Here is a 27061-nt window from a genome sequence, read left to right as displayed (position 1 = left end):
GTAAATCCCCTTTCCGCCAAGGCGGTGCCGGTATTTTACCGGCATGAGCCATGGCGCTAATAGCTAATAGCGCCATGGCTCACCGCCTTCCGTGTAATGAGGCCCAAAGACTCGATTCACCATGTTCCTAGAGCAGCGTGTCGAGCGCGCAGAAAAAAGTAACTGAGTTATGGGGCGTAGTGACGTGGTATATATACAACGCCTGACATCATGTCCGGAGCCGACTATCGAGCACCGAGCAAGACGGATCAACGATCGACAGCCGAGTGGAGGTCCACTATGCGCCCTGACAACGTTTTTGCGGTCGCTTGAAACCTCCTCAACCTCCTAAGAACCCACAGGATCACAGGGATTGGAGAGAAGGCATAGTGGAGGCCGAAGGACCACTCCACTAGAGATGCATTCCCAGTGCGCCTATCGCCGGGAATTCCTTCAGAACTGTCAGCACTTCCTGTTGGGCTCCATGGCAAACAGAGCCACTGTCGGGGTACCCCACTGAGTGAATATCTCCAAAAGAACTTCCTGGTACGCCTCCCACTCGTGCTCTGCCTGCTCAGGGCATCCGCCAGCCTGTTCTCCGTCCCTGCCAGATGGGCTGCTGATATGGAGATCTGGTTTTCCAACAACCAGAACCACAGCTGTATCGCCTCCCTGCAAAGGAGGAGAGAACGAAAACCTCCCTGCTTGTTCTGGTAGTGCATGTCCACTGTATTGTCCATCATGATCAGGACGTGTTTACCCTTGAGAGTGGGCGCAAAAGCTTTCAGGGTTAGCCTGATCGCTCGCAGCTCCAGCCTGTTGATATGCCACTGGTTCTTCATTGTAGACCAAAGGCTGCTCACCTTCAGATCGTCGCAGTGAACACCCCAACCTTTCAGGGACGCATCCGTGACAACGTGACCTGGGGCCACAGAGGTCAGAAAGGTTCTCCCACCATCATGTTGTCTCTGCTGGCCCCTCAAGGGAGATCGTTGGCCGTTGGCCTCGACACCTTTAGAACATCCCTTCAGAGTGCCGAACTACTGGGACCACTGACCCACTCAGTAGCCACGGCACAGATCGCATGTGCAATCTGGCCTCTGGCACTAGGAAAATGCAGAAAGTCATGAGGCCATAGAGGCAGAAGGAGGCCACCGGCAAGCTGTTGTGGCTCTGGATTACCTCGTCCATCTGTCACACACTGGTGACTCTCTTCTCAGGGGGGAGAGCCTTCCCCTCCAGAGTGTCCAGGACTGCTCCAATGAACTGGAACTTTTGAGTTGGTGTTGTGTGAGACTTCTGAAGATTTACAGAGAAGCTCAGCCTGTGCAGCAGCACACCGGTGTCTTTGAGGTGAGACGAAACCTGCTGCGACAACTTCCCGCAGATCAGCAAGTCGTCTAGTTTTGGATACACATGAAAGTCGGATCTCAGAAGATGCGCTGCCATGACTGCCATAAACTTGGTGCAAACCGGCAGAGCAAAGGTCAACCCAAAGGGGAACACCTGGAATTGAAAGTGCCTGTCCCCTATGAGGAATCTGAGGTATCTCCTCTGCCTCTGGAGTACGGCTCCATAGAAATATGCATCCTGCAGATTTAACAACACCATCCAATCCTTTGACTGCAGAGCCTGGAGAATTTCTCATAGCATCACCATTTTGAATTTGTGCTTTCTCAGGAACTTGTACAAGGCCCTAAGGTCTGAAATGGGATGCAGCCCTCCCCCTTTCTTGGTCACCAGGAAATACCGGGAACACCAACTTGATACTCTTTGTTCAGGAGGCTCTCCTTCCACAGCACCCTTCAACAACAGGGCTTGGAGCTCTTCCTGGAGTTCCTGCTCCAGTTGCTGAGGAGTGGTCTGTCTGGAGATCTTCGCAAGAAGGGACGACAGTAGCCTTATTGGACAAGATGAAATGCCCAGGCGTCAGAGGTTATCTCCCGCCTTTGTGGCACATTCTCTCCAATCCTCCCTCCAACCGAGGGAACATGGGGGAGAACTCAATGACTTTACAGCCGGTCCCAGCTCATTGACTGCTGCTGTCTGCTTGCCCCTAGAGGCAGTGGCGGAGCCAGGCTGGGAGGTGCACCCTGAGGCTTCCCACTGGTGCCCTATCATGTGCCCTCCCCTCCACCCCCAGCTACAAAAGCTGCCTCTGCTATTGCTTAGAGGCCCCACCCCCGTTCCGGAGTGCGAGAGACTCCTCTGCCCCTCCCTGGGTTGCGTGAGCTGTCCCTTTCATCTGAAAGGGGATGAACCGCCAAAAGCCGCTTCCTCTGGAGGAGAAACCAAAAGATGGTTTAGGCGGTTGTTGGACAGCCAGAACTAGCAACTTTGCAGCCAACTTAGAGTCCTTGAATTTTTCTTATCAGCCCAAAGACCCAACAGATATTTGCCATCAAAGGCAATGTTGAGCAACTTCAATGGGACATTGGGGGTAAACCCCAAACTGTGCAGGTAAACCTGCCTGCGCATTACAGTTGCGGACCCCATGCCCTGCCCAGACAATCTGCTACATCCAGGCGCAATTGCAAGCCACCTCCTTGTCATCCTCTGAGAAGGGCAGAAAACCATCACGCATTTCCCCTTCAGGGATGTGTTCTGCTGCCTCCTGTATTGTTCTCCAAAGGCTGTGAGAATGTTTGGCAAAAGCGCATGAAGGGTTCTGTGCCTTGAGAGCCATGCTACTGGACAACAAAAAAACCTTATTGGCTGATGCATCATGTTTTTTTTTAACTCCGGTCGGCAAGTTGGAGGGTGATGTAGACGGCCTACTGTTAATCGTGGCTGCCTGGACCACTAATCCGCCAGGCGTAGGATGAGTCGACAAGTAGAGGGGATCTCCCCTTGCAGGTTTTTTATTTTTTTGTCAACTCTGAATCCACTGGAGGGATGGAACACGATCTTTGCCACAGAGGCAATTGGTGCTGCAATTGCTGCATTGAATGGCACTGCCCTCTCGGTAGGTGGGCCTCTATCAAGGATATATGTGAGCTCGTAGGTTGACAGCGGTATCGCTGGAGCACACAAGACTAGGGCACCCATCACCCTATCCACATTTTCCTATATTGAGCATTTGCATGGCTATAAGGATGGGCCTGCTATGTCTCCAGGTCGTGTGAGGTATCTAAACTGCTGGTGTCGTGCACCGGCTCAAATTCGACAGCCGATTCCCTTTAACTCCGAAAATCGAGGTAATAGTCTCAAAAAGAGGATGTTCGGGACTCGGGGACAAACGGCTTCTCAAACATCGGCACCGAGATCAATCTCGACGTCAATGGCATCGAGATCGTTGGCACTAACTATGGCTTTGAAGGCACTGTCGAATGCGACGCAACCCCTCCGACGCCAAAAGCACAGTGTGTAACTGGGACCTCCCTGGCCTGCTGCATCGAGGGTTGCCCCATCAGTTTTGCTGCCCGTTCCCGTAAAGACTTTGGGTTTATCTTCTGACACGACCCCCAATCTTCGGTGATGTGAACAGCACCAAGGCACCACACGCAAATAACGTGCAGGTAAGTCAGAGACATTTTGGAGTTGCAATTGGAGCACCTCTGAAAACCCGCTGGTTTGGGAGTGGACATGTTTGCAAAACGTTGAATTTGCATTCGAAAAAAATCACAAAAATGCAGTTAGAATTTGTCTCAGGAGAGTCGTTCCTCGAACAGCGTGCAGTGGGCGCAGAAAAAAGAACTGAGGTACGAGGCGTAGTGTCCTAGTATATGTACGATGACCGATATCACGTCTGGAGTTGACGACAGCTGCATCGAGTCAAGATGGATCGATGACCTAGTCAAGGTGCACTACGGCCCCTGTCGAAAGGTTTTCAGAGCAGCTGAGGCTGGAAGAGATATCTATGTGATAAGGAATCTGCAGGAGAAAGCAATCCGATGAATATTAACTTAAAGGAGTCGGTTAGTTATAGACGCTTCTTCCTCTCTTCAGGTATAAAGGGTGTCATTGTCAGCTTGTAATTTGGATATGCAACTATTGATGCATGTTTTTCCTCGCAATTCAAAGTTATTTTAAATCGTTGTGATGACCATTGTAAATACACGGCCACCATAGTACAACATTTGACAGGCGCATCAAAAAGATTAAATGGAAAACATCTAGTGGACTGTAACTTGAAATCAATCACTGAGATGTATAAACTAAAAATCACACCTGTACCACTTACCGTTGGTGTTGCTGAGATCTGTCTATAAGCAGGCACCAAGGATAACATCAAATATGAGAATACATGCTTGAGGATGTTACTAAATATGTCCAAATGATTAGCAATAACATGTATTTGTGCTGAACTTGGGTTGTCATCAGCTGAAGTATCTCCAAAACGGTGGGCATCGAACTTCTAGCTTAAAATATTAAATTCTACTTCTAGCCCACTAACATCTGCTAGTAACATATTAGGGTGAGTAGATATAATTAGGAGGGATTTTGCTTAGAAAGTGTCACATCATCATTATGACACTTGAAATAGCTCATATTTTGTGAATATACGATTAAGGCCGAACACAAATCCCAGTTAAATGATTTCGACTATTGTCAAAATGTAGTTAATTTGGGGACAACATGTTTTGCCAGAGAATACCGGAAGTACATAGCTGAACAAAAACAGCTGAATAAATGGATGATTTATCTCTTTGGGCCGCATTATAACCCTGGTGCTCCCGTAATGAAGGGGGTGGGTAGGGGACGGCACCCTTCATTACGGGAGCGCCGATTACGAGGTTCCCTTTGCGGGACCCTGTAAGGACGCCTGGTATAACCAGGCGTCCTTTCCGGGTCCCGCGAGGGGAAGAGGGAGCTAATAACGGGCCAGTTGTTATGTGCCCGTTATTAGCTCCCTCCCCATTCCCATTGAGCCCTATGGGGTCTCAAATGGGAATGGGGAATGGTTCCTTCAAGGAGGAATGACCCGGTAATTCCCCAATGAAGGAACCCGGTGGTGGAGCCCGGTTTGGAGGCAGCCATGGTGCTAATACCACCATGGCTGCCTCCAAACTTGTAATGAGGCCCTATATTGGACCTCATTCCGAGGTCGGCTGTAAGGGGTTAATGGCGCCGGTAAGGGTGCCGGTGCCGTTAACCCCTTACCGCCGCATTACGAGGTCCTTTAGCGGGTCCTGCTAAGGGCGGCTGGTTTTACCAGGCGCCCTTAGCAGGAGCCGCTAAAGGACCAGCATGCTAACGATGTGTCCGTTATTAACGGGCCCGTCGTTAGCATGGTCCCCATTCCCATTGAGCCCTATGGGGGCTAGAATGGGAATGGGTTCCCTGAATGGGGAAATACCGGGTCCTCCAAGGTTGGAATGACCCGGTAATTCCACATTTAGGGGACCCGGACCCGGTATGCGGTAACGGGGTAGCCATGGCGCTAATAGTGCCATGGCTTTCTCCAACCTCGGAATGAAGCCCATGATGTCTGTCTTGTATAATGATAACCAGAGAGTGGGATAAATTGATGAATGGTGAGGATCAAACTGCTTTATTTTCTGTTATGCGAATGTGGAATAAGTTTGAAGATCTCTTGTCTAAGATCACTGTTGTAGGAACAAATCGAAAATAATGAGGTTTGTATTGTAAAATATTGTACTTATGATACAAACATAAAATAGGGAATGTGTAGAGCCACTGGAAGGACTTGCAGTCTACCACCCGCCTGTAAAAGGGCCAGATGCAATGCTTGTAGGGTGAATATACTTGCAGTCTCACGTGTAGTGTCATTCTTACTACCACCCGCCTGCAAAAGGGCCAGATGCAATGCTTGTAGGGTGAATATACTTGCAGTCTCACGTGTTGTGTCATTCTTACTACCACCCGCCTGTAAAAGGGCCAGATGCAATGCTTGTAGGGTGAATATAATGCCCGTTTGCCTCTCTTTGGGTGGCACCCTAGACAGCCTCGGTGGCGCATTCGCAATGACCTCAAAGAGTCCTTTGCACCTCCTCGGTGTAGACCGGAACTGGGTTGCATGCTGACCGATCCCATTCAATCCTCTTTCAGGCTCTATTCATATAATCACGTCTAAGTGTATTCCTAAGGTCTCAAATGGCTGCCATGCACTCAAGTTCTGCAACCGTAAACCCCAATTATGAAACACTGCCAAGCATACCTTGGTGGCGAGGAGCTTCGTCAAGTACATCTCCTTGACTTTGAATTTCTGTTTCCCTTTGCGATGCGCCCCCTGTAGGTCCTCCACGTCTTCTGTATCTGGTAAAATCTAGGAGAGAGAGTCAGAGTAGGATTATCACAGTGGCTTGTGGACTAGCTCTGTCCCAAAAGCCAATAACAGTGCTGGGTTATAGGGATATATAGGCAGTAGAACAGGGAATCCATAGACCAGTCAACATTCCAAGAGACTGCATCGCTAATACGGGGAAAGGAAGCTATGCAGAGAATTGAAAGTTATAGGCAAAAGAAAAGTCACACCTTACAAGGTTGTTGGGTTACATTTATAAATAGGAACATTTTGAGACGTAATTCTAATATATCCTCTCCTGACTTCCTAGTGCACGCTCACTCGCTGATAGTCTTGAGGAGAGTTTATGCTTGTTGTCTTTGATTCTTTATTTATTTTACACTGTACCTTTGTTCCAGTTCTGGGAGGTGGGGGGTAACAGACATGCATGGCCTGGGGTGGTGGGGAGGCACACGGTTGGCCCAATAAATATCCAGATTCCAGTCGCATGACCATTCACCAATGTATCGCCAATACAAATACGTCTAACATGCAGTTGTGCTCCCAGGTGGCCACCCCGGATGTGAAGAAGGACCTGACTGTGGGCTTTGTGTATGTTTGGTATTTCTAGAGTACAAAGCTAGCTATGAAGTAGCGGGGGAGGCACTGTGCAAAGGGGGTGACATTATTACAGGAGGAACATTGTCGCAATAAGCTCGCCTGGTGATGGTAGGGGACATGCTCTTATCGTTGTAACCCTGATTGAAGAACATGCGGCTCATGACTTGACTCCTCGATCCAGGATGTGGGGTGAGGCTATACTTGTGCATGTGTTGCCTAGGGGTACCATAAACCAGCATTGCAATGACCCTCTCTGTTGAGATAATAGCAGGACGCCTTAACTGTTGCATCTCCCCATTTCAGTGTGCCGTTGGAGCCTGCTCATTGGGCAACCGCTAAAATTGACAATTTGGGATTCACTTCATTGCAATCACAATTAGAGAAAAAGCCCTTTCACTTTCAAGGACGCAAACATCACTGAAACCTTTGGCCTCATTTTGAGGTCTGCAGTAAAACCCGCTGGTAGGCGGCAGGCTGACGCCGACCCCATAAAACTGTTTCCATAGGACTCCATGGGGACACTGAAGCACGCCGGTAAGGGCCTAAACTCCTGGCAGGTCAGGGCTGCTGGAAGTACCGTGCCCCTATCGGCAAACTCGCAGTTTGGCAGTCTTGAAAGGGTGCTGGTACGTTGCTACCGGCACCCTTATTTCCGGACTGCCAAACTTACAATGAAGCCCCTTGTCACTGAAACAGGCCTCATTCTGACCCAGCCAGTATCCTGGCGGTAGAGCCGCCAGGATACCGGCAAATGTAGATACTCTTTCCGGCACCTGGTCTGGCAGCATTGCTGCCGGATTACGCGTGCTGTAGTGACGATGTAAATCCCCATTCATGGACTCAGGTAGGACTCCATGAGGGGATTTGCCGTTATTACTGGCACGGCAATGCCAGTGCCGGTAATGAGGGCTTTTTCTCTGCCAGTAGGTCGCCTGGCTTACCTCCAGCTGGAGGTAACCTAGGTGCCCCACTGGCAAACCCGTAGTTGGCCGTTCCAGTAAAGTGCCAGTATCCATGAATACTGACACTTTTTTACCAGACCTGTCGGCTCAGGTTAAATCTGGGTACTTGTGTTTCGATTATGCATTGTCCCTTGCATACTGGTGCCGCCAACACGTGTGTTGGCAGTGGGTCCGAGGCTCCCAATGTGACTGGCCCAGTGAATACAGTCATTTTCCTAAATCTTGTTAAGTGCTGGCCCTGGAATTTCATTTATTTATACCAAAAAGAGGTCAATTGAGTAATTAAGTTGCCGAAGAAACAGACACAGAACATATAACTGTAAAACTTACCAAGTGGCAGTGGTCATCTGTGTAATCACCATCTAAACAAATGGGAAACATGTAAATAAGATCATTTGTTAAGACGACAAGCTTCTGACCAGCTTCTATGAATGAGGTCTTCTCTCCTAGGTTGTGTTAGATCAAGGTATGACATAAGAGGTCTTGAAAATAACAAATACATAGGCACAGATGGTAAAGTTACTTTATAACTATACTGCTACACGGAAAAGGGAGGCGTCTGCCTGGACGCATCTACGGTATTTCTCTGTGAATGAGGCATTTCGTTCTTGGTTGTCTCCTGTTTGTGCAGCCAAACACATATGGGATTCCTATGCGATTTCTTTTGGCAAATCTCAGGCAGATCTGGTGCTCACCGCATAGGCCCGTTTTTAAGTTGTAATTCACAGCTAGGGCCGAATTACGGCAGGCCTTGCTCAGCCCGGTTATATGTGATGTTACCGACCACAATTACAGAGTGGTAAATTTAATCACTGCCAAAATACCTGTTTTTTACACTCATAACGCCACCCCAATGCCATCCTGACCCATTTTAACCCCTTTACCACACTACCCTTTATTTATTTAATTAATTTTTGCAGTGTTTTTCGGTGTTATGGTCCTCTTTGAAATGTACCACTCTGTAATGTTTTCGATATATATTGACTGGATACCCTCAGCCCTAGTTCCTAGCTTCATAAATTGAGCCCTATTTATCTGGGTTGTTTCAGTTCCAACAAAACTGCAAAAAATGCAGTAGCTGGCGATATAGTCCTATCATATTGTCCAGTATGATTAAAATCAGTGCTTTAAGTGGGACGAGGAATCAAGGGTGGGTTCTAACAAGGGGCAATGGCCAAAGTATGGGTAGCTGGGAGGGAGGAATGGAAATTAAGATGTGATTAAGAAACAAAAGGAGGGGCAGGTGCCCCAAAAGGTATGCTAGTAGCAACCCCGCCTCTTCTTTTGTTCCTTAATCAGTAATCAGAGGCGCCTCTGATTAAGAAACAAAAGGAGAGGCAGGTGCGCTCCTATCATATTTTTTGGGTGCATTCGCCTCTGTTTTTTTTTTCATCAGAAGCTGCAAACCATTTGTCATGTGGCAAGGATCATCCAGACTGATGGGGAGGGGGCGGGCACATGGGAAGCCCAGATATCGAAAAATAATGCTTTGATGTTCTTCAGCTCTTAAATGGACTCCAGTTTTCTTTAGTTTATTTTAAGTTGACAGCCCCCTCCTCTCGTTCTGGAATGCCCTGCTGTCACCCATGGGATGCAGTGCCACAGGCCATACCAGGTTCCACTCACTGCAAACAACCCACATAGAAAATAAGATTTGATTTTGGGAATGGAGGAATAGGATTTCCTGGGATGGAAGCTCTTCAACACTTTCTTGGCAGCGTTAAAGGGAATTATCCAAATGAGAGAACCACAAGCAAAGCTTCCAAACGCCGGCCCGGTTGAAACAATGATTGCAACAAATGTCGACACAAAAAGTCAAGGAGATAAGTAAAGCAGCAAAGTTTAAGGGAAACAGAAATGTGATTAGTATGCAAATTTTTATTAAAAGGTTAGCCAAGGGAGGTAAGTAGGGACCATGGGTAGAGAAAGACAGGGATTGAGGGTGTTGTGGTGCTGGAAATTCCCTATTAAAAACAAATCATTGTAGCTCGTCAGCTCTTGCTCTCAAGAGACCCTAAACAAGTCTATTTTTCAGGGCATAACAGCACAGTTACTCTGCGGGGCACCCTTCCTTTCGGTTGGAAGCCATCCTCTGGGTTCTGGAAGCAAATGCAAAGTCTGATATTTCCAGCTGCAACACCTATCCTTGTCAACAAGGCTGTACTCAGGCTGTACTCAGGAGCATCCTAATAGCCTAACCTGGGCTCATCTTGGGGGGGCTATGAACAGCTATGTCTGGCCCCAGCCACAAAGAAAGCAGCAGAGGAGAGCCCAGACCTCAGCTTATTCTGTGCCGAGATTAATACCAAGGTGGTGCGTTTAGAGTGCTAGTGGTAAAAAAGCCGGTGTTGGCATTTGCTTTTTTTTTAAACAGGGGGTAAACTAATTGTACCCCGTTTAACGTTTCGTCCCCGCACCATGTACTGCCCTGCCCGTTATGCCATATATTGGGAGAAATGGGAATAATGCATCCAGCGTTTTTACAACTGGCATTCTAATGCCGCATAAAGACCTAGAACGCTGAGCCTGGTGCAAACTTGGACCGTCACCCACCCGGGGTAAGCGTCTCCCTCCCTTGATTATTATTAGACAAAACTCATGCAGAGGCTGCACAGTCTGTCCAGTAGCACATGCAACCATGATAAGGGAGGGCCAAACTGGCGGTGTCCCTCCTCAATACTACAGACTCCTTGGCCATCAGCCACATGGATGAGGCGGGGGAACTGGTATTACCCAAATTGACCTTTTACAATTGATCTTTTGCACAATTGACCTAATTATAGTGGTCCAAATTGACCTTCTGCACAATTGACCTTTATATTATTTTAGTTATTTCATATATGTATTGGGTTGGTTTTGGATTATAAATAATATAAGGGCATTGGGTGAAGGGTTGCAGGGGGTTTTGGATTGGGAGAGGGGTCGCGGGGGGGTTTGCCCCCGCATATGTGTCCTAATTGACCTTCTAAATTAGGTCAATTCTCCTGAGGTCAATTCTCCCGAGGTCATTTGTGAAAAGGTCAATTAGTATACAACTGGGAAACTAGGGGAATTCCCAGGAGCAGGAAACCGCTCCATTCAACAAAAGCATAGAACAGTTCTAAGGGTTTCGTTACCTGACGTGCTTCTGCTGATCTTTCTGATTACGTTAATCGTGGATCCTTCTGTTATCTGAAAGACATAAAATTAGGTGTCTATTCCTGATGCAGATCAACACACACAAAGAAACATGTGGTACAGATGTGTACATTGATTCAGGTTTCTACATTCGTAATATTTTAAAACTATTGGTCACGGGAGTGATGTTATAATCTGTATGGGCCTCATTCCGAGTTTGGAGGTAATCATGGCGCCCTCGTTCAATGGGGATTTACCGGTCTATTCCGAGCTTTGCGGGTCTGGTAAGTCCCGATTGAAAAAGCCATTCCTATTTGAGCCCCCATAGGCCTCAATGGGAAGGCGCTAATAACCGTACCGCAAACTGCGGTACCGTTATTAGCTCTAAAGTCCCTTAATGGGTCCCATCCTTAATGCCTGGTAAAACCAGGCATTAAGGAAGGGACCCGCTAAGGGAACTCGGAATAGGGCGCAAAGGGATGACCGGCACTGGTGTCCTTACCGGTGCCTGGTATCCCTTTGCACACAACTCGTAATGAGGCCCTATGTCTTGGAAAGTTCAGGAAAAGTTATTCACTGCAATGACTATTGTACTCCTAGTCCCTTTTCCTTCATACCTCATGGGTGCCGTCCCATGGGGATGGGAATGGTAAATGTCTTCCAAATTTAAATTTCCGGTCAGAGTGTGTGCACTCCTGGGTCATGGCCTGATGTATGCTGACTCCTCCCACCGATTACATCTGCCAGTCCCTAGTTTTCAGCGTTATACAGGACCACACGTTATGGCAGTGTTTAAAGAGGGCTGGTGAGAAGAGTGAATTGAGGAAAAGATACTAAGGACCAGGAGAACAGTAGTCATTACTGTGAGTACATTTTCCTTACTCCAACGTCCCATCACCTTTCGTTTATACTTTATGAACGACTACCAAGCATTTTCTCCCAGGGATGGAGGTCAGACTCTTAATCAAATAGGTTTTGGAAAACCGCCTGCCCGAACCTAGCTCTTCTACGTTTGCTCTACTACGAGTGACCATGTAGTAGTGTTTTCAAAAATCAGAAGATGAAGACTGTCGGGTGCATTCAAAGGCCCCAAACAGAAGTCCCTTTCCAGCAGGATTTTAAACATTGAAACAAAAACGGCTTGGCCTTTGTTTTTATTTTTCAAGTATAATTGAAGAGCCATATGGAAAAGGGGCCTACCGGTCATTACCAAAGGAAAAGCAGTATTTTAATTTACAAAAGAAGGAGAAATCAAAGATCCCTTTCAGATGGAAAACAGGATTTGAAAACAGTGGCACAAAAACAGCTTGCATAGGTGTGTGCAAGTAAAAACAGTTTAAATGTTATAATGTATCACTGCTCACAGAAAAGCATCAGGAAAAAGACATGATGTGCGGGTTGAAAAAATGCAATTTATATTATGTTTTACATACAAAACACCAGTGACATTTGAAAAGCCACTTTGTTTTCATGGTAAAATGTCAGCACAAGACAATCCCTTTTGCTGGCTGTGGGGCACTTCCCAAAGGAATCTCCCGCTGCCAGTCTGGATGCTACATCTCCCATCTAATTACCAACTGCAATAAAGTGTCCTGCTAAAGGTGTCGAAATTCAGTTTTCTCAGTACCTGCTAGCTCTGAAGGCATTGACTGCAGGAGAAGTTCTCCTTGGCTGGAGCATGACCAATATGTGTGAAAATGGGGGCAACAACTTCAAAGAACAAGCTTCCAACACAAAGAGACTGATTAAAAAAAAACCTCTGGGTACAGGCTGAAACTGTAAAAACAAATGGCCGGAAGGCAGGAGAATGGCCATTTGTCCCACATGAATATTCACAATTAATTTAAAAGGACTATTATCATTTAGGCCAATTTCTCAGCAACAATAAGGCAGATTTATTTCATTTTCTAGGTAATTTCCAGGCGATTCTGGAGATATACAATTCATCCACCTGCAACTCATGGCACTGTAATGGCTATCTAAGATGTGTTTCTGGCTGATCTGAACATGTTCCAAATGTGAGAGTTGGTGAGCGGGTGAAGAATAAAATTAGGGAATTGAGTCCTAACTTACATATTCATAAATGTTATGCTTTTTATGGAAACGGCAGAAAAGTGCCACATGGCCGTGCTAACTGGTACGGGCCTGGTGGTTGGCTTATCTAATTTCCCATGATTAGCCGAATCAGAAAATATGTATATTATGACAGTTGCTAGTAAAATTATGAAGTTGTGATACATAAACAGTTTTTGTCAAAAATGTGAAAGGAGAACCCATGGTGATTACATGGTGATTACAAATGGGAATTGCCATATGTTGCTCCAGACCCCTAAACCAATACTTACTTGGAGGCTGGATTTGGGGGGGAGAGAGAAGGGTTACTCTCCAATCCTAGGTGCAGGAATTATTGCAGCGCTGCTATATAAGGCAGACTGCACTAGGAGGAGAGGAGACAGAGACAGAGAGGGCTGCTGAAATGTACTGTCTGACAGCTGCAAGGAAACACCAGAGGAGATTGCTGAGAGTGCATCTGGGTGGAGCTGTCTATTTCATATTATTAAAACTTTATTTGTTCTTGATTCTATTATGTCAATAACAGAACCTTTACAAAAAGCACAATGTCATAAAAACATTACATTATACACTTATCGGAAAAAGGGGACAAGAACAACATTCAATATACAACATACAATAAAACATAATAATAAAAACCTTTTTTTTTATAAAACTAGGTTAAAAAATCGAGCAGATGTAGATCATAACAGTTGGTAATTCATATACCCGTGCATCGTAGCCAATAAAAGAAAAATTATACATAAGTTCTTACATAAGATTCATAAAATGCCTCATCGAGCATCCTCAGCTAGCTCATGATTAAGTAGCAATTATTAATTCACAGATTAGGTAATTCACAGAAAGGAAAGCAAATATCCAGATTTCTTTAGTCAGCGTTGGTAACATTGGTAATAGCATAAGTAATTAATTCCTTTTCTATGAATTTACAAAACCTCACTAAGGCATAAATCAAAGGTTTGTGCGTGCCTTGCATCATTCTAACCCATAGGAATGTTAGACAGTCGATATATTGGACATTCACAAATTCCATGAGTAGAACCGTACGTATTTGGTTAAGATGAGGACAGTATAAAATTAGATGCTTGAGAGATTCCATGGGTCCAGTGCAAGAGGGAAATCTACATTTGTTTCTATCCACTAGCAAGTTGTTCTTATCCCAATTTTAAATCCTGTCTTTGGTATAAAGCAGATTAAATTTAAATCGAAGGTATGCTTGTCGCGTATGATTACAGGGAAATAGAATTATATGATCATATCTTGGTAGTCTTAATTTTGTAAATAGGTAGTATTCCTTGTACAGTTTATATTTACCAATTTGTGCAATCGTTGAGCACCAGTCAAGTTCGAATAACGTTTTTTAGCATGAGCAGGTCTGATATGAACATCATCCACAGTTATGTGGGCCTCTTTCAGAATAGTGTGTATTTTGGTCAGGTATACAGCTAGGGGAATAGAAGGCTTAGTTTCCATTGTTTTCCTCATATCAATGAATAGTGAATTTGTCAGAGGATAAATAATTTTTGCATAATTCGTGAGGAGGCACCATTTCCAACGAGTTGATAGTGCTATCAGACCTAGCTCATGTCTAAGGACCGCATTAGGCAGAGATATTGGAAGACACATAGCAGTTTTCAGAGAAGTGCCTTGCAGTTGGTCTAGGATCGGACCCATTTCACATAAACAGATATCTAGAGCATATAGAATCACAGTTTCTATTTTTAGCGTTAAAAACTCGATTACTGGAGTTAGTGAGAACTTACAGTATTTTGTGTGGATACGTTTTAGCTGAGATGTTAGCGGTCTGATCTTATTTTTTAGGATTTCAGACCACATTCTGATGGAATTCTTCTCGGAAAGATGATATCCTACATAGATCGTCTCTGTGATGGAGGGAATAGTAGTATCCATGATCTTCCATTGAAAATTGCCAGCTTTGTTTCGATGCCCAAATTTCATAACTGCAGTTTTAGCCGGGTTGGGTGTTAAATTGTGGGCAATCGCGAACTGTTCGAATAGACCTAATTTAAGTTGCAAACCTGCAGGGGTAGGATCAAATAGAATGATGTCATCCGCAAAAGCAATCCATTTCAATTTCAGTAGGCCAATATTTACAGAAAACAAATTTCTGTGCTCCCAGTGTTTGTCGAGATCAGCGAGGTATAGATTGAAGAAAGTAGCGGCTAAGTTGCAGCCTTGTTTCAGCCCCAGTTCAGTGGTAATCGGTTTTGTTGTTCGACCATCAGATGTAATTTTGATCTAGGAAGGCCTCAAAACTGACTGGGTCCTATGGTGGAGAGCGGGAGGCCATCTTTGAGAGTGGAGTGACCAGACCCCTGCCCTATCTTTCCAGAGTGCCCTGAGATGTAGCTGGCTTTCCTGAACTTTAAACAGAGGCTTTCTATGTAAGTAGAACTGAGCCCAGGGAAACCAAAAGGTGGGGGAGCATGTTTGCCTTGAATCGTTTCCCTTTATATAGTGGCCCGTGGGGGCAAAACTGTGTAGATCCTTAGCCTATTTCACAAAAAATATTAATTTAATTCATTCCCCATTTGGCAGCACACTACATGGTGCATTTTGTTAAAATTTGAAAATAACAAAGCTCACTTCCCACTGTGTGCTGATAACTATAGTCTATACATTAATTGGGTAATCCTTTTTGCCCTGCTGAACCCGACTTCTTTAAGGAAGATAGGTGTCTTTGTTCTTAAATCAGTCCAACCTTTTTATCCAGCTTCCCTAAGACAGGCCTTTCAGTGGATGGGGGTCTGATATCCAAAATTCTCCAAATCATTCCAATTATTCTGTCCGACTTCCCCAACACAGACCGAAGTAGGGTGGGGGGTCTGAAAAACAAACTGTTAAATCACCCTGTGTTTATTTTAAACCAAAAGAGTGCGTGACATTATAATTGGTATATGTATTTGTACCAATCTTGAAATCCAATTGCTAGCCTTTTACGCCTGCAGGAAAGTCATAATCGCACAACACTACATGATAATTGCTTTCGTTATTGATCAGTGTAATTATTTCTTGAAGCGAAATTTGCAGAAAGTGCAGAATTGTGATTGTGTTCTTTTCAACTCACTTTTGGGATTTATCTATGCTGAGAGAAGTTGATTGTGTTGTGCCACGGATAAAGTGGTGTTTGACATTAGTGTGCTAATTTCTATTACTTTTATTTAAATAAATAACAATATATTTCACGTACACCAGCATGGTTCTTGGCTCATTGTTAGCTCACGGGAGATGGATCCAAGAGACATGATATGCGTCTGAAGTAGGGCTGAAGAAAAGAATCTGTTAAATTGTTTGTTGCGTGACACCTTGAGTTGTGAGGGAAGGATCACCCCATTTTGAGGGTGGTCTCTCAATAAACCGTTTCAAGACTATGTCGCTGCCTTGGCAATCACCTCCCACGGGACGTCCCTTGAAAAGCAACTGCTTTGGCCTTAGCACAAACAATATGATCATAAAGGCCTTTTGGAATGGTCTTATTCCATGAGGAATAGGCCTCTGTTATACACACTATTATGCGTTTGACACAGGTGAGAACCAGGTTGTCTGCCTTCCTCTAAGTGCTAGTTCTGTCCTAATCGAATTGCATTGCTGTTCTCACTAAGAGACAGTGTAAGGCATGTTCTGCATGAGACTGTGAATTTGGAAACAATGCCGGAACTGTGATCTCCTGGTTAATGTGGAAAGATGATGCCACTTTCTGTAAGAATTTATGATGAATGTGCATGACCACCTTAACTTTGTGAAATGTCATGTACAGCACTAATGCAGATGCTTGTATCCTTGCTGATGCGCCTGGCTGGTGTCACTCCCACAAGGAATGCCGTCTTCCATGAAATTAACTTTGTCTGCCAATGCTATAGGCTCAAAGAGTTTGTGATAAATCACTGGCTAAACCAAGTTTAAATTTCACACAGGGTGCAGTGACTTAACTGGTGCGTATGTCCTCAACAGACCCTCGAAGTGTCTGCGAATGTTAGGTTCCGGGAGTAGATAAGACCGCTCCATGAGAGCTCCTATAAGCATCTATTGCTGCAAGATAAGTGTGGCATGATTCCACCTGCAGGCCTCCGCTCGCTAGGTGTGACATAAACAAAAGCACATGATCCAAGGAGACCTTTAGTTAGAGTATTAGACCCGAAACAACCCTAAAGTATGTACAGTATGTTGGCCAGAAACCAATCGCATCATGTGACAAACATCGCAATCCCAGAATCATCATTGTAACCAGAGGGCGTCCATTTTGTGAAATGTCGGCCATTTTTCTTTTCTTTTTTTTTTTTTTGCATTTAATTGTTTTACAATTTTTACAAAAACTTTCTGTTGGCTAGTGTTTTTCGGACTTTTCCTTTGTGAGTCCATGATTTGGTGAAATTAAAGTTCTCCCCTTTTCTGTGTTTCTTTCTTTAAAATCCATGTTTTTTTTTTTTTTTTTGTTTTTCTTTGTTTACTCTCGGCTTAGTTTTTCTTCCAGTTTTAGACCTTCGAAGAATTTGGCTGTTGCTACTGTCAATGTTGTGGATTCTCCGCTCATTAGCATGTTCCACCAATCTTCGTCACTGGTGGTAAGATGTTTCATTTTGTGTGATCGTAAGTAGGTCGTTCTGAGACTGTTTGTACCCGGACAGTGAAGAAGTAAGTGTCGCACTGTTTCGATTTCTAGGGTGTCACAGTACCGACAGTTTTTATCTTGAACCTGTTTTCTGAGGTATAAGATTTCTTTCGTCTTTAGAATGTTCAGACGTGCTCTCAGGAAGATTATACGTAGAGGTTTGTCTGGGAATTGTTTTAAGTAATTCCTTGTCTCGTCTATCCTTTGTATGTTGATTGTATGATGACTCTGTGATGTGTGCTTCTCTGCTTTTTCCAAGGTCTCGATCCAATCATGGATTTTTAATTTTTTCTTGATTTTCTCTGGGGTGCGTTCTATCTCCCATTCCGAACATCCGATTTTTTCTGACTGATCTAGTAGGTTTTTGTACCATTTTGTCATCATGTTGTTTTTTTGGTTCGTCATTTCTTGGTAGATGATGTCCAGAGTAGTAGGCCGTGGAGTTCTTAGAATTTTTCCCAGGAATAGGAGACCGTTTCTGACTACTACTGATTCCAGTGATTGAAGACATAGTTCTCTTCGGATTACTGCTGTTGGGGTTGAATTGGGTAGTCGTAAGACTTTGCGCCAAAAAGCGCCTTCCAATTTTTTCCACAGTGTAGGAGGAAGATGAGGCATTGCTTCAGCCCCGTAGGTTAGTGCTGGAGTGACTTTTGCTTTGAAACATTTTAGTACTGGGAGGATGGTGAATTTTCCAAATTTCCTTTCCAAGAGTGTTGCTTGTGCAGCCAATGTTTTCATCTTTAAGATAAGGTGTTCTTGCATCGATAGTTCTATTTGGCTGCGAGATATTTTCACTCCTAAGTATGTGAACGTTTTCACTGTCTCCAGCTTCTCTGAGTTAGCAAACCATTGTGATCTTTTAGTTGGCCTAGATGATTTTTCCAAGATCATAATTTTAGTTTTTGCAGTGTTCAGATCTAAATCATTCTTCTTCAAATAGCTTACAAGACTGTCTAGTTGGCGCTGCAGTCCGATTGGTGTTTGATCCAGCAGAAGGATATCGTCCGCATAGAGCAGCTTGTCACTTTCGACTCTCCTATTTTTGGCGGGATGGAGCGTGTGTCGATTTCTGCATCCACTATGTCAGCCATGTACGCCTTATAGAGGGCCGGAGCTAGAGGGCATCCTTGTTTGACTCCTCTTGCTGTTCGTATACTTTCTGATAGTAGCCCAGCTTCGTTCAGGCGAACTCTGATTGAGGTGTTACTATACAGCGCTTTGATAGGGTTGAGGAGTGAAGTTGGGCACCTTTGTTTTTCCAGTTTGTGCCATAGTTTTCTCCTGTTTACACGGTCGAAGGCTTGTACCAGGTCGATCGATGCTATGAAGATTGTTGGACAGCCCTCGAAGACTCTGGCCTTCATAATACTGATCATCATAATGTTGACCGTGGTGCCTAGATTTTTTTCAAAGCCTGTTTGCAGTGGATCTGCTGTCTTTGCCATTTTCTGCCAGTCTTGGAGTTTCTCTAGCACCAGGGATCCGAAGAGTTTGCCCAGCACGTCCAATAGGGCGATAGGTCTGTAATTTCCTGGGTCATCCTTCAGCCCCTTTTTGTAAATTGGAACAATGTTAGCTGTTTGCCATGTAGCCGGGATAGATTGTGTTGTCCTACATCTTTTAAAGATTTCAGTTATTAACGGGGCCCAAGTTTCCATCTCTTGTTTGAGGTGTAAGTTTGTGATTCCATCCGGGCCTGGTGCACGGGAGTTATTTAATTTACTGATTTTCTTTCGAATCTCTTCCTCCGTACATGCCATCCATTTACTTTTTGCGGGTTTTGGTGGTCTTTTTTCCGATGGCTCTGGTTCTTCAAATAAGTTTGTGAAGTGTTTTAGCCATCTGTCTTCAGGGACATTGTTAGTGCTTGTTTTTGCTGGACCTGATAGTAGAGTCCAAAAGTCGTTCGAGTTTCTTTTGCAGACTGCTCTAAGCATGGTCTCTGCGTCTTCTTGGTACAAGTTTCTTCGGAATGTTTGAAGCCACAATTTGTACTTTCTTTTTTGTTTGTTTGCAAAGTCTAAGTTTAACTGTGTGGGGTGTTTTTTGGTTTTCCTTAATGATTTTCGTAACTCAGATTTCTTTGAGCGAATTTCCTCGTTGTATTTGTGACGATGTTTTTTTTCTGTTTTCCTTACATGCCTGGGATGTAGGTAAGGGATGAGCAGCGGGCAGTAGTCCAGATTTCTCAATGTGTTGTTGTTGTTACCTCCTATCTCTTTTTGTTTGTAGGTCTCTGTGATCGAGGCAATGCCATCTTTTGTGATTTGTAATCGGTTTCCTTGGGCATTTATAGCCATCTTGGTTGACATGTTAAGTTGCGGGGGTTTGTTGGCATGCCATGTCGCTTTGAGTAAGTTGTGGTCACTCCGGGTGGATACTACTATCTCAAAGCTTTTGATTTGTTGATATAAATCCCTGGATACAAAGATGTAGTCGATGGTACTTGCGTTTCCTTCCCCCTTCCAGGTTGGAATTCTCGGTCTGGTTCTTTCCAGGGAATTTAGATTGTACCACCCATGCGAGGCCTCTTGCTGTTGATTTTGAGCAGGTGTTTATTTTATTTCCTAGAGTTTTTACATCGTCTACCATTGGGCAAGTCGAGTTCAAGTCTCCACATATTAGAATGTGGTCCACGTCAAATGTTGTTGTAGCCAAAGTTAATATTTTTTCTATCTCGTTTAAGAAAGCGGATGTATGGATTATGGCCGGGTTCCAATAGATGTTCAGCAGCAGGATAAGATCTTTGTTCTTTTTTCTCGTTGCGTTTTCTTCTTTTGCCCATTCTAGGACAATCGCTTGGATAAGTGTGTCTGATACCAGGTTGTGGGCTATTCGGAGCGATCCACCCATACGGACGGCCGTTAAAAGGCCCGATGTTGGGCGACCTTTTTCTCCTTTCCGGGCAGGAGACAGTTGGATCTCGTAACCATCCATGCTGGGCGGCAACTGCAGCCATGTTTCTTGTAGGCTAAGTAGGTCGAATCCGCCTAGGTTTATCTCACCGGGTTCTGTCAGATGGATGTGGCCTCTAGTATTCCATGATCCGATAGTGATTGTTTGCTCTTTGTTGCACAGAGCATTTGCCATCTTTGTTTGATCCCTTTCTTTACCTGAAGGGAAGCCCTTTGACTGCTATTTTCCAGTATAGCGTGTTAGTGCCTGAGGGAGCCATGCCCATCTTTTTGAGCTTTTTTCCGCTAGATCTAATCGGTTCTGGGTTGAGGTTGTTTCTCCTCTCACAGTGTTTTTTTCATTTCCTGTACCCTCCTGCGGCCTGATTGGGCCATTTATTTTTCTGGTTTTGGTTTTTTCTGTATCCTCATCATCGTCTTTGCGGTGTCTTTTAATGTAGTGATCTTCTCTTGATTTTTCTTTTCTTGTTTCTTTTGTAATTTCTGTCGAGCTTGAACCCTTAAGTTTACTGGTTGTTTCTCTATCTGCTTTTTTCGTATGTTCATAATTCCTCGGGCTTGAAGGGTATTTTCTTTTTTCTTTCAGGTTATACTTTCTGATCGGAGTGTTCTTTATCCAGTCCGTGGTTTCACTTGTTTTGTCTTCATAACTGTGTTTTTGTTTTGTTTCGTTCGTTTTTTGGATTTTTTGTCCTCTCTCTTCTAGTGTCGTTTCTCGCAGGAGATAACCCCAATTCGAAAATTCTTTTGTCATCTGAAGCATAAGTTTTTTTACAGATTGGGACATAATATGTAAGAAGATGCTGTCTGTCCGTCCCTTATGCGCAAATTCTACTATGTTTATGTCTATGCTTTTGATTTGATCTCCATTTGTGAGTTTGTCCAGGAGCTTCAGCATGGCTCTTCTATTCAGGATGATGTTTTCTTCTGAGCTGGATCTTTTTTCGAGTTTTAATGTTCGGGTCGAGTTACTTTTGCGAGTAAATATCGCCGAATTTCTAGTTCGGTTTTGCTGTGAGGACTGGTTCGAGGGTCTTTGATTAGACCTGTTTCTCTTATCTGAAGATTTGTCTCTTCTTCTACTGTTATATGTCTCGATAACCGAATTTCTTCGTGTTCTTATCTCGCTTGCCTTGCCCTTTTGTCCTATGGGGGTCAAGTAAGTTTGTTGATATCGTCTATCACTTCTTTTTGTTTTTTCTTCTTGTCTCTCATTTTCGAACATTCTTTTGCTGGACTTTGGATGAGCTTCCTTGTTGGCTCTTTGTCTGTAATCATATTTGTTTAGCTTTTTTTTTGATAGACGGAACAGCGTTTTTCTTTCTGGGGAGATCCGATCTTTTTTGTGTTCTGGATCCTCTAAATTTTTTCTTTTTTGTTCTGCATTTCTCATTTGTCTTTTATATTGATTTTCCCTTCGGTTTTGTGCTGGCGGTTCATTTTCTGCAAATGATACCTTTCTTTTTTTTGCCGTAGAGCGAGGTATTTCAGACTCAGAATTTTCGATTGAGTAAGTGCTGATGTTAGATATATCAATCGTACTCTCATCTAGCTCCTGATTGAGATCTCCTTTTTGATTTTTCTGAGTGTTACTGTTTTCTTTCATAGATGGTTTTTTGTCTGTGACTGTTATCCATTTTGTCATTAGTTCGTTTGTTTTGGTTGTTTTTTCCGCTTTCTTCTGGGCCTGTTGTATATTGGAATTTTCCAGTACTTGTGGAATTTTGAAGTGATCGGCTTTCCTTTCACTTTTTGTCAATGACTCAGTTTCATTCAGCTGATCTCTAGGGTTCATATGTTTTTTGATACTGGTTGATTCTCGTGTGTCTCCCTTGGGTTTGTCTTTGTTGCACTTTTGTGCTGGTCTCTCAATATGCTTTTCTAGTGCTTCTGGTGGCTCTTTTCCGTTACTGGTCTCACTTGTTTTCGTCAATATAGTTTGAGTGCTATTGTTCATTGATTTTTTCTTGAATTGAAACACATCGTTCTTTCCTTGATCTATTTTATATGTTTCTGGTCCTTGGTTTCTTGTACTAGCCTTCCACGATTCGAGGGCCAAAATGTATCCTTCTAAGTGGGTCAGCTTTGAGTTTACAGATGCTAATATTGAAGTATGGTCCTTCAATGTGTCGTTAATGGACTCATATAATTTTCCAAATGGTGTTAGACCAACTGTCACTGCTGACATCACTAGTTGTAAGTCCGGCTTTTTTCCAGGTGAAGTTTTTTCTTTTATTTTTGTGGTTTCTTGTCCCGGTTTAGTTTTGTTTGGGGTCGAATAGAGTGGACGCAGAGCTTCCACCAAGGAATCTTCTTTTCTTTGCTGGCTGATAGGTTTCAGATCTGGATTCAATTCTCTGCGCCTAACCATGTTTTTGTAGTTTAGTATAGCTTTTGCCAGCTGTATTTCTTCTTGGCTTCTTACACGGATGGTATTCGGTTTCTGTATATTCTCATGGTTCTTTTTTGCCTCAATTGTTGTCGTTTCTTGGTTTGGTTTTCTAGTTTCTTCAGTTGCGTTTTTTTTGCAGAGCGTAATTTTTTCTTTTGAAAGCTCTTCTGTCAGTGTGACTACCTCCTTGTTGTTCGTACATTGAGTGTTTAGATTAAGTCTCGGTTTCTGATTGTTCTCATTTTCTTTAGATGACACTTTGGTTTCCAAAATACTTTCTTGTTCCTTATTTTGAATCAATTTCTTTGCACTTGTGCGTATTTCAGTGTCCAGTTTAGATTTTTCTGGTTTATCTTGAAGGGTCTCATTTTGGCCAAAGTGCCATCGTAATTGGGGTGTCGAAGTTCCCATTCCAAGGGAGTGCGTTTCTGGTATTTGTTTGAATGGAATTCTTTGAGGGGATGGAGGGATTCCCTCTAATATTTCCATATCAGAAAGTTCAAATCGATTCGTAATGGGGGTTTTCCCTAACTTCTCAAAGAATCTTCCGATCGGGTTGTTGGTCTGGGGCATCATTTTACCTTGTTTTTTTTGGTGTAGTTTCAGCGTGGATTTGAAGATTGGAGTTGATGAAAAAGTAACGTCAGGAGTACTGACTTCTGTATTTTTGGAGTTTCGATTGTTTTCAAGTTCTTTGGTTTTTAGTTCCTGAGTATTTTCTTTTCCCGTGTTGTCGTTCTGATCGACACGTGAGAGATTCAAATCCTTTTGGGACGAGATCTTGTTACTTGGGTCTATGACTGGGTATGTTTGTAGTTTGGCCCAGTTGTGTTCTCTCAAGATGTTGGTGTTGTCTGTTTCTTGTCCATCTTGATCTGTCAAGTATGATATGGTTCCGTTCATTGAACAGTTTTCTCTCCAATCAGTTATATTCAATTCAGGGCTTGATAGATTCGCCCTGGCTGTCACTTGGTGTGTCTCTGTTTGAGTCAGCCTTTTAAGAATGGGAGGACATGTGTTGTTCTCTTTTTGATTTTTGAAAGAGGTATGGTCTGATGAATTTTTTAAACTTTCTTCTGTGAGGAGGGTTTGTTGTAGTAAGTTAGCTGTATTCAAGGTATTAAGTTTATTTTGTTTCAGGTCAACCGTGGTCCGGCTGTGTTTTTCGCCGGTCTCTGTCTCATGATTCTTTATGGTGATAGATGCAGAGTTCGTTGTCTGTGGAACTCTGACGAGCCCGACCGGTATTTCCTCTTTTTCCTCCTCCGTCTGGTCTCGTCGTGCCTCTTCTTGGTCCACAGATGGACGCAAGCCCGGGATCTGTGCGGACTTCTCCTCTTGCGTTAAACTTCTTTCACCACCTGACGCCCCCCCTGATTTTGGATTCGAGCACCCTTTTCCTTCCCCTCCACCGGCAGCCACCAGCAAGGCGGTGCAGCAACCAGATGTGCTCCCTTCTCGTTCCCCAGAAGGATCGGCAGCACCAGGCGTATCCGACGAGCATGCGACATCACAAGTAGGTAGATTGTATCTGTGTGGGAATCGAGGAGGGGGTATTGGGGGTGACAGTATTGCTGGGGTGTGTGATGGTGTGGGGTGTGTGATGGTCATTTCAGACGGGTTTTTATTGTTAAGAGGCCACTTCGTAGTATACGTCCTGGTTCATCGATGATATTAGATAGAGGGGCTCCTGGGAGCCATTTGCTTTTTCTTTTCTGTCAAAACACTTTGCAAATGTATTCTATGCTTCGAACTTGCACACGGTGCGAGGCCACCGTCTGAATGTTGAAATACGAACACAGACAGGAATATCAAAAAACTATGCAGAAATACATTGTTATTCTCTCTCACTAACTCAATGAAGTCGAGCAGAACCTGCATCTAATCAGTAGGCCAGGTGCCAGCCTGTCTTGCAAACGCTGTAGTAAAAGGCAGTTAAACCATGAATTATATTATTCTAGCGGTGCTCCTTCGCAGAGAGTGGTATTTTCTGCTTTAGAACTGTCTGACCCTTAGCTCATGAACCGAGACACACAGATAACGTGCTAAGGAATGTGTCTCTGCTAAGAACATGATATCTTTGCCGAGCTAAGAGCTCTATGTTTCCCATAACAGAAAGCTGTCTCTGCTACTATTGCTAGTATAACTATGTTTAGACTGAATGGAGATTTGTCAAAACGTGTCATAATTGTCATGATTGTCAATCACTGAACACTAGCCTGAGTGACACATTTGTGGGCGGATCGAATTGCCTTCGTAAAGATTACATGTAATGTATATATATTACTGCTTGAGCGTTGCTCACTCTCTTGCGTCTCACGAGGTCTGGGAACACACGTTGCGGCACGTTGAGACCCAGTCGGCCGACTAAAATACTTTGAAATAAACCAGACTTGTGTGGAAATTGAAGGGACCCTCCCACTTATGCTCCATCGTATACGTTGAGTTTGAAGAAGGCAAAAACGAGTCGAGGACGATGTTGTCGAGCCGGGATCGGAAGGTGTTCGGGTCGCCCCTGTCGAGTGATGAGAGACTCCTCCGCAGATCTGTACACAGCCGATCCCTGATAGATGAGCAGCACCCAGAGAGCATCGAGGCGAGGGTCCTGGAACAAGGCAGATTGAGCCAGACACGCAGTCACGACGATTCTTATCTGCACCAGTATACGGGTGAATTGCGTCCTGAGTGACAAATTGGTTGATCAGGTGAGTCGTGCCCCGATTCTTAAACGTCCTGATATTGGTTGAGAGTTGCTCTTGCAAGATCAAACGCCCAGGGTAAGAAAGGGTAAGGATTAATCATGCCTCGGAAATTGTCTTCCTGTCTAGTGAGATTTTTTCACTGCGGTAGATAATCTTTGGAAACTGGCCAGGTTGCGCCACCCGAAGGGTCGTCGGCACATGAAATGTACATAAAATACGGTATAGGGGTAATAGTGTTTAATGCGATTTGGCATAGGCAGACCAGACATGTATCAGACCTTAAGTGGCCTAATAATGCAAGCTTTGAATTAGCACGTATAGAACACCTAGAATCAGTATTGCTACGCAAAAAGGCCAGACCAGCAGCGTTCGGCATTGTGAAAGACTGGAAGAAGGAAGCTAATCTCCGTCTGAGAAGTAGAGAGAACACGCGTGCAGACGCGTGCATAAAGCGAATGTAGAGAAAGCGCTAGAGCATGATCAGCATCAGCAGACAGAAGCCATTAGGAACATGGACAGGGCTTTCCAATTAGGTGTACAGAAAATATATCCTCAGCAAGATTTGCATACATCAAATGAACTAATAAACAAAATATTGAATGAGCGAAGAAATGAACATCAAAGTACTGACCCAGTTGCACCTCCTCCTTATGTACATCCCATTCCCACTATTCCATCTGCACCAGCAGTAAGCAGTTCCTCTACCCCTGTGCTTGTGACATAATTTCCTCTACCGCTGCCAGAGCATGAGTTAGACACTTTAGTAGGCAGTTCTACAGAGATGGGGCCTGCGCAAGGAAGCGGTAGACAGACTCGCAGTACGATTAGCAAAGAAAGGAAAAAAGAACTGACAGTATGGGCAGAAACATATATTGATGGTGACGATGAAGCAGATGTGCAAAGTTCCATATCTGATCATAGAGGCCTTGGTGAACAGCAGGTATTGTTAGAATGCATGGAGAATTAACTTGTGACAATGTGGAGTGATTTGACCGATAGAGTGGTACTGCAAGAATTGCGTGATTTGATTGTCCTTTCAACTTTGCGAGATAATGCGACGAAAGTACGAGAACATGTAGGCTGAATATTTGTGTTTAAGCACAAACTTGATCGATTGCATAAAGAATTATTGAAAAAAGATAAACCGCATATGTCATATGTCCAGCACCGATATTTTCCGCCGTTGAAACATGTTAGTGAAGAAATTAGAATTTGTACGCAAGATGCGCTTAGATGGATTAAAGATGCCGCCATTTCCCCAATGGAAGTGCATGATAAGTTTAGTCAGTATACACCAGAAATGCAGAAAAAGATATTACAGGTCATGGGAGAGTACTTACAAGATGAATGTATGAAGAATAAGATATGTTGTCCCGCTGATTTGATGACAATTTACAAAAGAGCATTTTCGCCTGAAACTGGAACGGCTGCTTTTTCTCTTGATTTAGCTTTGTTGTTTAATAGACGAACAAATGTAGAA

General features: G+C 44.0%; 1 protein-coding gene across 2 annotated transcripts in view; it reads right to left on the bottom strand.

Moving 5' to 3' along the window:
- The window catches only part of PLXNC1 (plexin C1), a 1076103-nt gene that overhangs the window by 179911 nt on the left and 869131 nt on the right, over window positions 1-27061 (bottom strand). For both annotated transcript variants that reach the window (XM_069629799.1, XM_069629800.1), the window contains 3 exons: window positions 10866-10920; window positions 8080-8111; window positions 6101-6208 (listed from right to left, as the gene is read on the bottom strand). In XM_069629799.1, coding sequence (XP_069485900.1) covers window positions 6101-6208; window positions 8080-8111; window positions 10866-10920 — 195 coding nt within the window. The remainder of the gene's footprint in view (window positions 1-6100; window positions 6209-8079; window positions 8112-10865; window positions 10921-27061) is intronic.

This window comes from Ambystoma mexicanum, chromosome 12 (assembly GCF_040938575.1).
Source record: "Ambystoma mexicanum isolate Mex_15411 chromosome 12, UKY_AmexF1_1, whole genome shotgun sequence".
In the NCBI taxonomy this organism is placed as follows: Eukaryota; Metazoa; Chordata; class Amphibia; order Caudata; family Ambystomatidae; genus Ambystoma; species Ambystoma mexicanum.
This window is presented reverse-complemented; position numbering and strand designations above follow the sequence as displayed.